The 13,241-nt window shown below is 40.3% G+C and overlaps 1 protein-coding gene across 1 annotated transcript in view; it reads right to left on the bottom strand.

Moving 5' to 3' along the window:
* ANXA5 (annexin A5) overlaps positions 1 to 12,651 on the bottom strand; it is a 29,951-nt gene extending 17,300 nt beyond the window's left edge. Inside the window, exons 1-2 of the mRNA XM_063460037.1 lie at positions 12,521 to 12,651; positions 8,124 to 8,155 (exon numbers count right to left, since the gene is read on the bottom strand). Of these exons, the coding sequence (XP_063316107.1) occupies positions 8,124 to 8,133 (10 nt within the window). The 5' untranslated portion in view covers positions 8,134 to 8,155; positions 12,521 to 12,651. The remainder of the gene's footprint in view (positions 1 to 8,123; positions 8,156 to 12,520) is intronic.
* Between the last annotated feature and the right edge of the window lie 590 nt (positions 12,652 to 13,241).

The raw sequence follows: 13,241 nt of genomic DNA, 5'->3' as shown, positions 1-13,241 counted from the left end.
GCCTCGAACCACGGGGACGGTCACACCATTACAACACCTAGGTTCCCACCAGACAGCAGACGAGCCGCCCGATAACCCCCCAGAATGGACCACTCCAGGTGACTAATGAGGAAACCTAACCTAAGGACAGCAGGAACGAACACCGGGGGTTACCACCCCCACCCCCCCTCCCTGACACACACAGGAGGAATAACTCACTAACCAACGCTATCCATGACCACACAAACAACTAAGTTAAGGAAGAGAGACACCACACGGCAGAACACTCCACACGAATAATAGCCGATAGTTGACAATTTAGACTATGACGAAAATAAATGGCAAAACTGATATGCACAGATAATAAAAAAAAAAGAAAACACCAGCAACGACTGAATGCTCATAATAATATTAATACGGACCTACTACGATTACACTAACTGATTGCCGAAGGGACCTCTACGCCCCATCGCTCACAAGTGTTAACGTTGATTACTGACGCCATACTGACTACATACAGGCAAACTCAGGCTCTCCGAACCGTATAAAGTGATAAGACCGCACTTGATCTACACATTGAGATAAGCCTACCTGACGCGGATCTGCGAATCGGAATCATGTGTTGTGGATATAGAACAATTAGAGACCTGCGAGTCCCACTGCTAAGTCATATGACTGCCATGTCTGCTTGTTTTATTTGTCCTATACTTACAATCAAAGTGAAGTTACAATTGCATATATATCATAGGACCTGCGAGTCCAACATGCTGAAGTTCACCACGAAACATTGTGACCTGCGCGTCACCAATACCTGCAAATCAGATTGTAATTTCACATGTAATCCTAGATGCTTTAACCGATGGATGGGTTTAAAAAATGTATCGCACTTGTCTTAACCCCTTAAGGACACATGACGTGTGTGACACGTCATGATTCCCTTTTATTCCAGAAGTTTGGTCCTTAAGGGGTTAAAGGTAAATGGAACTAGCAACATTCTTATAATGGTTCCTGTGGCTACCTTGGTACACCATAAAATAGAGGATGCACCTACATACCATATATAGAAATCCCTAGAGACCGATTTGAAGAAAAAAATAACACAAAAAGTTGGAACACCCTCTGTTTTATTGTGATCCGAGGTAGTCACAGGGACAATTATAACAAACTTGCTAGTTCAGTTTACCTTTAAGACAAATTAGACTTTCTTGCCACCTTTTGGTATCTTGTCCTCCAATGCCCTTAGGGAGTTCTCTATATGGGATGTAGGTGCAAAGAGGTAGCCACAGGGACTATAGCTAGTTTAGTTCATTTTTAAGACAATTGAGATTTTTCTTCCTACTTCATATAGCTTCTTTTTGCTTTAGCTGTTTATATCTTTATTTTTCTCTGCCTCCCTTTGTCTCTCCCTTTTAGTGTGGAATGTAATTAGGAGAGCGGACCTCATCTGGGCTCTTTTTAGTCTTGTTGTACAACTATTTAATTTCTCAGACTCCTAAGAATTTTCCTTAAACCCATTGTCACCTCCAGTTACCACACATACCCATAGTCTACATAGTTTACTTTTTCATGCAGATTTTCCCATAGCCTACCTTTGTGTGTTTATATTGGTTTCCTTTATATCCCAATCAAGTTATTACGTTAAGTTACCCAATAGCTTTTTTTTTTTTTTATTTATTCTTTTTGATTGGTTAGGGTTGTAGATTATAGTGACTTACTGTTTATCAATCATTTTTGTTTACTTCTGTACACAAACACACAGGCGCGCTAATAAGGTAAGTGCCAGTATAATAAATGCTTAGAACAGAAAAAAAAAATCCCTTACACAAATGTTAAAAATAATTTAAAAAAAATATATATACACATATATTCTGATCATTCTCTGTTCAACCCACAGATTTTTTTGTGTATTTTTAAATGCTTCTTGCATTACTACTACCACCAGCTATACTTAATGTGTTAAATCCAAGTCAAAGCTCAGAGCTTACAGCAAATTATGCACACAGAGCCATAAATTATGCAATGCGCTCAAGCAAGATTATTTTCATGGCAGGAACACAGACAGGTCAGCTTAGAATGACGCCATATGTTGATTAGTATGATGGACATCTTGCAATCTTCCCATTGTGTTTTCATAAAAATGTCATCTGTTAGGCCATTATGATTTAAGATAGGATCATAGGACCGCTAAATATGAAAAGATTTTATTAGAAAGATAGCAGATATACAATGTGTGTGCTTTTAAAAGTCTATATGTGGCTAATGACTAATAATAATACACAATAAATAGATCACACCCTCAAAATAATTTTGCTTCAGATGCAATTAATTTAAAGAGGACTTTAATGAATATTGCAATATGCCATTTGTTCAATATAGGATAGGAAAAGAATAGAAAGTAATTACACAAAATGGAGTTTGCTGAAATCATGATGCAGTTTCTCCTTTTAATAGTTGAAATCACTGACTCAACATCATAGATGTGAGAGCATTTTGTTTTCATTCCCCTCCCCCCCCCCCCCCCTTCTTTCATTTGTAAAAGATCCAGTTTTTAAATTATTTGTAAAAAACAAAACAAAAAAAAAACACAACAACAACAACAACTTGTACATAGAGATGATTTGTACAAACACACATTGGGCTGGTGATAGTCCAATTTTCTTTATTCACTATGAGCAATAGTTATTTTCACATTTTACTTGCTTCAGGCAGGGAGTCGCAGCATCTAGTTATTTCAGAAATTTAGGAGTGGTAATTGGTAGGCCTTTTGAGAGTTAGTTCCCAAAGTGCAGAAGTTAAGCACAACTAGTTTATATTAGGATATTTATGTTAAAAGGGAAAATGTAGGAACTGTATCTGCTTCATATCTTTGAAGTGGTTATAGTATCTTGAGTCCCCCGGCAATATATTTCCATTCAACTTTAAACAAAATAAAATACCCACCAGATAGTTTCAAGCACCAAAAAAAGTGTCAGGCTAATATGATGATCAAGTTCATGACTAGAATTGGGAGTTGGATTTTATTCATAAAAAACAAAATGCCATGTCAGTGTTTTTTAAAGCCAACTAAAAGCTCAGTAGAACAATTGGATATCTGCAATTAGCATTTCCTGTTTACCGGCAACTTAAGGATTACTTCGCATAATTAATATCTAGAAAAGGTCACAGCACTATAAAAAAAAAAAAAAAAAAACTAAGTATCATAATCCACTTAACAACAGCAATCCCTGAAGACATTCGGAAACATTCTTGATAAACAAGAGAAGGAGAAAAAATAAAAATAACAATAAACACATACAGTTTTACATTCTAGTAAATGTTTTTTGCATCCCCCTAGCCTTTAGCTTGACTAGTAGTTATGATGATGCATTTTACAGAGCACTGCTGCATTAGGAATACAAACCTGCATTACAAGTGCCATCGTATCCCTGTCACCATCATTGCTCACCTCCCTCTGCCCGTGGACATCATCAAGAAACCATGGCTTCCTCCACTGATTGTCTAATCCAACGCTCCTCACAGAAGAGCACTGAGGTTCTGATGCGCATGCTCAGCAAGTGCTGCATGCCTGTCCAAGTTTCCACTGAATTCAGTGCTTCCCTATGAGCTGCAATCAATAACGTCTGATGTCAACCGTCTCATGACCAAATTTTACTCGGTCAGTGCAGTGGAAATCTCTAGCGGCTGTCAGTAAGACAGGATCACTGCAACAAGGCCATTTCATTGAGATGATTTGACTGTGGGGCTTTGGTGATTCTTTAACATAAAAATAAATATATATCATTAAAAAAAAAAAATGCCCCACTGCATAGCTGCTCCCCACCTCCACTTGTAAAATAAAACACCTCTGCACATAGGTTTCAGTGCATAGACATAAATGATGAGAAAGCACTCCTATATAGGACCACCAAGTGCCTCCAGTTCAAAGTATACTATTGTTGTGAATCCAATAACAAAGGGCTAGGCACAAAAATGGGTACATGGTTCAAGGCATGTTTATTGAAGAAGTATGTGCAACAATTTCAGCTAACACAATTTGCAAGCTCAAAAATGTTCCTGTGTGAGCTGAAATGTTGCACATTCTTCTGCAATAAATTTACGTTGAGCCTTGGAGGGGGCGGGCCAAGCATCAGGACGGAGCAGTCGCCATCTTTCAGAGCTCCGGGCTCAAAATATATTAATCTGCCAAATATCACTCAACTTTCACCCCATCAAACTATGGCAGAGCTGAATCAAAGTGCAAGAGCACATGAGGAGCACACCCATGCCCTTCCCTTATGACTCGAAGGCCAAATTGTCCCACAAGACCAGGAAGACTCCCAGGCCTCAAGCCCTGAGGAAGGCTGTAGAATATGCCGAGGCCTTTGCCGAGTGGGCCTGGTACTCACCTCCAACATCGATGGGCCGCACGAAACTTAAAACACCGTCAGGTCATCAAAGGGTGAGGGACATTGGCGAAATGCTCTCCGGTCTGGTGAAATCAACGCCCGTGGAACGGGTAGACAAGGAGCACCTCACTGACCCACCGGACAACGAGGTTAGTCAGCCTCCTGCCGGGCCTAGCCGCGCTCTCCCGCCGCCTCAGAGAACCGGCAGACACACAACCCTCCGATCCCTCGACCAAGCAGGATATATCTGACCTCTATGAACGTATCAAAAAGCCAAGTATCATAATCCACTCAACAACAGCAGACATAGCTCTGGTGAAAGAAGAGGTACAGGCCATCACTGAGCAGGTAAGGGTCACGGAAGAAGACGTAACAGACCTCAAATGAGGCCTCTCGCCCTGGAGGAGACTGTGCACAAGTTACAAGCCGCGCACAGCAACACAAACCTAAGGTTAGACTCCCTCGAAAACAAAGGCCGGGAGAAAAACTTGAAAATACGGGGCGTGCTGGACACAGTGGCATCGGAGGAGCTACCCCACCTCATTAGACGCCTGCTGGCTTCAGTACTGCTCGTAAAAACTGCAAAATCAGTTGTGCTGGACGGCGTCTACCGCATAGCAAAATCGCCTCGAGCTGATAAACAAAGGTTCCAACAGGCACTACGGAATAAAACACCGTTCCACTTCGAAACACACCACCTGACCTATAAAGATCTCACCCGCTCCACCCTGCAATGGAGGCAAGCCATGCGGCCTATCACATGGAGTCTGCAAGAAGCAGGCATCGCGTATTGCTGGTCTACCCCAAGGGCTCTAACGGCAATCGTGGAGGATAAAACCTACAGAGCTGTGGCACCGGAAGAGGCAACAATGTTCCTGGCTTCCCACGGCCTGGCAGATATGCCATCAAAGAACCTGAGGCCCCGACCCGGTCACTCCTGGGACGTTTCGAATATCATGCTGGGGAATGGAACTCAGTGACTTGAATCACTAAAGGCCCCTACGTAAATGTTTTGCCACACTGTTCCTAAAGTTCATTAGTTGATTTAGTTCGCTCACGGTCGATCCCCAACATACTCCAGATGGCCCACGGACAGGTGGAACACAGATTGCCACCCTTACACTTGGGTGTAACAGCCCAAGGTGAACCCACACATTAGACCGGTAATAGCAATCCACTCAAGCCCACACCAATGGATTCATCGCTCCCCTCTTCCCCCCCAACAACCCTCTTGGTTAGGGGTTCATATGACTCCATACACACACGGCGAACAGGGACACCTGCTGTACAAACCCTTACTACCCGGGCCACCCATATTTCCAAATATCCACTTCGGAGAATCCTAGCAACCTCTTTCTTATTCACGCATCTTCTCCGAGGCAGGCCCGCGAAGACACATACATTCCGGCTCACTCTAGACCTTCAGCCTGCAACACATCCTACACACTCCCACTCGCTCAACAGTCCGGCCCGACCCCACTCCACACAACATAGACAGGGACTCAGAGGCTGTACCTAAAACCCCATTCAATACAGCTGACTAGCGCAGCAGCCTACCTTACTAACCCATGCTACTAGAAGGGCTCACTCAACATAAGCCACCCTGTTCTGCCAAAACCATCAGGCTCACCAAGCCACTTAGCACCCATGTTTACAGAACTCCAGAAGTTTCAGCCCGACACCTTTTGTTACAACTACCATACTCATGCTAGACTTACCTACTACTTAGACTCATAAAATGTGCTGTGATCTCAAAAGTCATAACAATGTATATACTTACCTGTTCATGCCTGCAACTGCTATTGTGGCACAGTAGGCTACCATGTTATGCACAGTGAAAAATAAAGAATAAAAAATAAATAAATAAATAAATCTTTTAAAAATGTATGTTGAGCCTTATACTGAGCCTTTTCTATTAGGTGAGTTTCAATTAATGAGGCATGAAAAACATGACTGAATATTAGGAGTTTAAAGTAATTGGTATATCCATCAACTCAATATTTATTACTTTGTGGGATGCTTGTTACAGTGTTTTCAAAGCATATTAAAATTAATCAGCCCAATCTCGTTCACATTTGGATTCATTTGCATACCCCACCAAAAATGTTGTTTTTTTCCCCTTAGGCCAGGAGAGTTAACAGGACTCCTAATAGAAACTTCCATCTCTCCATACAGGAAGACAAGAGGCAGGGAAACACACCTGGTATACCTCAGGTAACAAATCAAATTGTTAGCAAATAGTTTGACTACTTACACAGGGGGAGTGCCAGTGCATGCACCATTACCACTATAGCACACAGTAGCAGTACTGGCGATCAGACACTTGCATTAAGGCCTTGTCAAAGACAATTCGAGAATGTGTAATGTTTGCACAGAACAGATTAAGAAACATCTCTGCCTGGTTAAATATTAAATTTGGAAATCACTGAGAAATACATAATGAAAGTAATAATGCAGAATAAATATTTTATGAGGAAAGGGAGTTTAAAAGAAAAAAAAAAACAAATAACCATTTCTTTAAATTTGTTTTAATTATGGCAATTACTTTAATGTCATTCAATCTTGCCCCGATATAGTGCTTTCACAGAGTGACAAAGTCAACACAAATGATCCTGCATGCACTTCATGGCAAGGCAGTCTTCTCAATGCAACTTTAATCTGTTGCTTATTTGACATTTTCGGAATATTGTAAAGGAGCACTCAAATTGTACCCAAAGATGACAGGCTCGCAGCTTTCAAAATAACATATAAAACTGCCAAACATACAATTGAGTGAAAGTGAGAATACAGTTCCTACAAATGTCAAAAAGGCAACAGACTTGCATTTTGCTGGCAATTGAAAATAGATACATTAAAGAGCACGGATTATACTGCCTTGCTGTTAAGTGTATGCAGGGAGATGTTGAGTGACATCATTGCTCTAAGAATGCGCTGGAGTAAGGTAAAGTGACCATGGGTCAGAATATGACAAACCAATTCAGGGTCTCTCAACATGGCACTTTAACAAAGAGGAAAAGAAAAGGTATGGGAGAGAATTATTAAATAAAATCGATATACATTATAAATGAAGTGTCCCCCCCCCCCCCCCAATAAATATACATGTTAAATTGCACTTTTTCTAAAAGCACCTATTTGAATAACAAATCAAAACTATGAAGATAAGCCAGTTTGCGCATGCAAAATTACAGTATTAGAAGAGACGGCAGCTAAAGTATTGCATAATATCCCAATAAAATCCATATATAGTTTCTTGATTATTCAAGCCCTCTCTTTTTACAGAGACTGAAGGAGTTACTGAAAGAAAGAGGAAGCTGAGAAAGAGAGAAGGCCGTTCCCCTCCTCATATGACTAGCGAGTCAGACAGTGCTATAGTTGGATCATGCTCTCTCTCATTTTGGGCGATTTCATTACAGAAGGAAAATGTTTGGAAAGAAGAGGGGGGGTGGGAATTTGAAGTGTACACGTCGATAGTGTTTTCTTCTTGTTTTGATTATAAGGATTTTGTGATGCTGTGGCAACACATGCACACACACACACGCAAAAACAAACAAAAAAAAATACAAGAACAAACACCAAGAGGGTTTACTCAAACCAGGAATTTACATTTTCAAATTGGATCCAAACTGATTTTATCTTATTCTCGGACTAAATGGATAATCAATTCTACACAATCCTTGATTCAGTAAGTGACAGAGACATAAATAAGACATTGTATTTAACAATATAATATTTTGAAATAAACTGAACTCACCTTTGGTTTGTATGCCATTGTAGCGTAGTTACAAAAAGAGCTGCAAGATAAAATATACAGGCAAGGTTATTAGGGCTAAGCTGGTACCACAGTGTAGGTCATAACCTCCATTTTGGAGGTCTTACTGATGTCAGATTTATGTTGTTTGACCACATACCTTGCATGCTCACCTGTGCCACATAGAGCCAGAAGCCTCTACATTCTGTTAGTTCCCCTGAGCTAAGCCCAGTCGTGCAAAATGGCTCATTGGCTGAGAGCATCAGCTGAATATTCCAAGCCAATGAGCTTCTACATAGTTTTGCAACAGATCAGTGTATTAGTTTTGTGACTGCAAATGACACTGATGGTACACTTCACTAAAAACAGCACTTGTGGAAAATTTTAAAAGAGAATAGCTCATTTTAGGCAAAAATAGCCAAGGCGGAATAGCAGGTCATTGGGAAATTGTTCCTCAGTTCAGTGAATAAACACAATGTTAAAAGCTGCCAAGTACTCTGTTTATAGAAACAATGACCGTCACTGACATTATCATCATTTATCCGGTTAAAATATTTCTAAATATATGTTTTAGTACTTTGCCAGTTATAAACAGGAAAACGCTGTTGAAAATACTGAGGCTGATACCTGTTATATCTCCTAGGAAACTCAAACCTTAACAGGTGCAGTTCCTGATAGAATAAATTAGTTTTGTCCTGAAGTGCAACATGAAGCTATAGGTGTAACCTAACATGAACCAGAGTCACAAACATGTCAACTCTATGAAGCGCTCTTCACACTCAACCCAATGAAATACAGTATATGGTCACACAAGCTATTTAAAATTACAGTTCAATGTAGGCAGTTTGGCATTTTAACATAAATATAGGCAGAAGTAATGTGTAGACTTAGTTTAACCACTTAAGGACCAAACTTCTGGAATAAAAGGGAATCATGACATGTCATGTGTCCTTAAGAGGTTAATATATATATATATATATATATATATATATAAAGGTTAATCCATGCATAGCGTGAGGAGATACATATATGTAGAAGGGATACAAACCTGGTCATGGATTGCAGAGTAAAACTTGCCAGGAAAGGTTAAAGGATCTTAACATGTATAGCTTGGAGGAAAGACAAGACGGGGGGATATGATAGAAACTTTATACATATATAAAAAGGGAATAAACACAGTAAAGAGAGTATATTTAAAATAAGAAAAAACACTAAAAGAGGACATAGTTTGAAATTAGAGGGGCAAAGGTTTATAGAATCGAATAGCCTTCCAACTGAAGTGGTAGAAGTAACCCAGTGAGGGATTTAATACATTTATGAGATAGGCATAAGCTTATACTAGATATGAGACTAAAGCAAGTATCAAGAAAATTGGGCAGACTAGATGAGACAAATGGCTCTTATCTGCCGTCACATGCTATGTTTCTAGAAATGTATAATTAGCACTGTGACGAACTACACTTCGCCACTGGCTTTTGGAGGGGCCTGATTGCCAGCCTCTTGCCCCAGGACTATGGGCTAAATCTAAAACTTTGCCCCAAGACTGTGAAAATGCTTGTTCGTGCCTTTTTCCTATGTGGTTTGGTAAATGGTGTTTAATGAACAAACTGTCAAACAGCCGGACCACCCGCAAGTGGAGTGTGCTGCTTGTTTACCCCCCAGAAGCTGTGGTTAATCGCAGCTAATTGACAACGGCTGGGTATTTGCCATTTGTATAGTCGAACACGTGGCGGCGGCCATCTTGTTTAGTCGAACGCTTTCAGCTGTGTTTTGTCGTCAAGTTCATGGAACTCAAAATCGGACAAGCGACGGCACGAACACAGCTGAACTTTACCTTCTCTGGACCTTCGATTGGAGTCGAACAGCGTTCAACAATTCAAACGCCACTTTAACATTGGTTATTTTCACGAACGGGGCCGTTCGTGCATTCCAACGGAACTTAGTATTGGAAATAGACCGGCCGCACAGCCTAAATCTGTGGAACTATTTTGGGCATAAAAACCACGCTTGCGGTCGGTCAAAAGAAACTTCCCTAAAACTTTTGAACCCCTGCTCTGATCTGGGTGATTTTTTATATGTTGTTCACCCAGATCAGGGCTATCCAGGGGATATGTTGGAGTTTTGGGGTGTTTCTGTACTTTGGGTAAAAATGTGTGTTATTAAGTTAGTCCATTGACTTTGTTAATTGTATCACAGGCAGAGGGGAGGGTTTGTGTACAGTAACTGGGAGTGTTCAAGCGTAAAAAACTCTGTTTTTATTGGATTGTGAGTTTCAAGGTCCACATGGGCGGTAACCTTGTGGGGAAATACTGTATAAAAGAAGCAGCTGTTCCATTAAACCTTCAGTTCTACTTCACCCTCAACTCGCAGCCTCGTCTCTTGTTTGGAGGGGACAGCTATAATCACTACAGGGATTGCTATACTCTGTATACACCCTTAGCTTCGCTGAGCTCTTGTAAGAGCTGTTCCTGCTTCGCTCTCTAAAGGAAGAGAGGTTCACACACTGGAGCCTTGTCGTAGGTCTAGGGTGGGTTAATAGACGGCGAGACCCCAACCAAACTGCGGCAGTTCGTGGGGTCTACAGTGCTTATGGTGTCCGGTGCGGTGCGGATGGTCCTTGGTAAGCGCTAAGAGCATCCTTCGATGGTCCAACCCTCAGCTAGCCTGGGGCAACCGTCACAAGCACCTGTACATTTATAATACACAATTCATTTTAAACAAACATTTTGATCTACTCATTCACTAAAATAAATTGAAATCTTACTCTTTGAAATATATAAATCCATTTCAGATTGGTATGCAAGTGCAGGTTGGGACTTGGTGTAAAGTGGACATCTGAGCCCAAAATTATTGGGGGGTTGGCTACTCGTGTCAAGTCCTTTACGCACTCCTGGTTCCACCAAAACTGTGGGTGTGTGTATATGTGGTTGCTATACAATAAAGCCCAATATGAGTTGGTGTCGACGTCAGTGGTTATGACGTCGTCAGCATGCCCCAGGTGAGGAACTTTTTTACAGAAACTGAGACTCCCAGGCACTTGCACCTCAGCAGTTTGCTTGGCATATTGCTGACATACTCAACCAATGAATGTCATCCTAATTTGGACAAAATAAATAATCCTAATTCTGTAAGACGACTTTCAGGAAGATGATAATGATGTCCGTGTAATTTTAATGATTTCCAGGTTCAGGATATTAAAACTCCCCTTTGCCTGCCCTCTCTGGCCCTGGGCCCCCAGTGGTGGTGGCACCGTCTGAGGTCTTATAAAATTATGCAAAGTCCCCAGATGGTGACAGTTCCACTTTAAAGGTCGAATGCATGTAGATGATGGGGAGACCTCCATACTGAGTACTTGGCACATACAATAGAGAACACTAACTCACCATTACAATTGATTAACAGAGGCAGATTACTGTATCAGATTTTGTTTTATGGGAGTTTGACCCCTTAGACATATGGTCCTGATACAGATTTTAGCTGCAGAGTGGAGCACACATAAAATTACAGAAATGTGTAACCTCTTATCATAAATACACAACACATAGAGAAGTGGTGGCTTAATACATTCTGGTTCTTTAGTTTATCTAGAATCTCTGATGAAGCGACGACAAACCAATTGCAAAATATAGGCCATCTGACATATTATATAACAAAAAAGGTAAGCTCCGTTATTAAACCCCCACAATATAAATCTACTGTATGTATATTACACACACACACACATACATACATAAAAGCACTCACTGCATGTGAATTCTACAATTGATACACTGCAACTATTTCATGATTGTAAATAAATGAAAACACAATCATTGCAGATAACTATATTTCCTGTAGTTGTAAGTCTGAATGAATGAATGAATACCATTCATCTCTGAGCATCATGTAGTCATTTATATATTAGTTACAGGTGATCCAAACACCTGGGGCCGGATTATATGGCCAACAAAATCATTTTAACTCTGGCAACTTGGCAACCTTCCCACTTAAATCTATGGACACAGGTAATGACTAAATTAACCCAGCTCAAACACTGATCTGAACATAGAACCCATTTCTTGATTCCAGCTAAAACAAATTAAACTTTTTTCTGTTCTTCAAATGAATGCCATCCACCTATTTATGAAATAGTATACTAAAGCTATATGTTTAACACATTGCACAATTATAACCCAAGACCAACAGATTCCACAACAATGCACACAATACAAATATATTTTTTTAGCAAAACAGGTTTTTCAGGTAAAATCACCTGTATATTGGTGCATCAATATGCTGCACCTATGCAAACATTAAAAAGCAAAAAAATAGTGATCACACATTTGCTTAAATAAAAGTAGAGTTTAGACAAACTTTTTTTTCTGTATAGAAAGCCAGCTGAAAGCAGATTTTATGTGCATATACTTACATAGCTTTATAATTAGACAATGAACTCTTTAACAGGCAAAACGAGAGGCTGCTGATCACCTCGGGCTGACAAAAAAGCTATGGAGGATTAGAAGCAGCAGTAGAGGAAACAGAGAGCCTCCCTCTATGGCCTGACACACCCTGGAAAAGCACTGCCTTCATCCACCTCATATGTCACTGAGCAGGATGTTTCCTCCTCTTTACTCATACAAAACTGGCTGCCAAAAATTAACAGTTTCTGTGCTAGTGGCAGCTTCATAAAAGTGCATTAAAAAAAAAAAAAGTTTCCAAAAAAAGTTTAAAATATTACATTATTCCTATTAAAATGTAATGGCTTCATCACTTTTTATCAGGTAAATATTTCTGATAATGCACATATATTGGCCCTTTACTTTCAGGCCTACTAGCTGCTCTCTGAGAATCATGGAACCTGGTATGGGAGTTTCTACTGTGTATATTTATGTTTATTTAGCTATTTTATTTTGGGCATTTGATGCAAAAAAAAAAACATATTGCCTACCAGTAGACAGAGCTGAGCTGAACCAAAACAAGTTATCTGTACATAGTACCTCTAGTACCTCTGCAATAGCAATTCAAGTGTATGATCACCTACCCTGTCAACATTCGCAACTCACCTTGATGCTTTCAGCTAAAGGCAAAATCTCTGAGACAGAAAGGGGTTTACTTATGAACCCCTAACACACGTATTAACCCTTTATAGG

The sequence above is a fragment of the Pelobates fuscus genome, chromosome 6 (genome assembly GCF_036172605.1).
Source record: "Pelobates fuscus isolate aPelFus1 chromosome 6, aPelFus1.pri, whole genome shotgun sequence".
In the NCBI taxonomy this organism is placed as follows: domain Eukaryota; kingdom Metazoa; phylum Chordata; class Amphibia; order Anura; family Pelobatidae; genus Pelobates; species Pelobates fuscus.
Note: the sequence above shows the minus strand (reverse complement) of the source record. Positions and strands in the feature narration are given on the sequence as shown.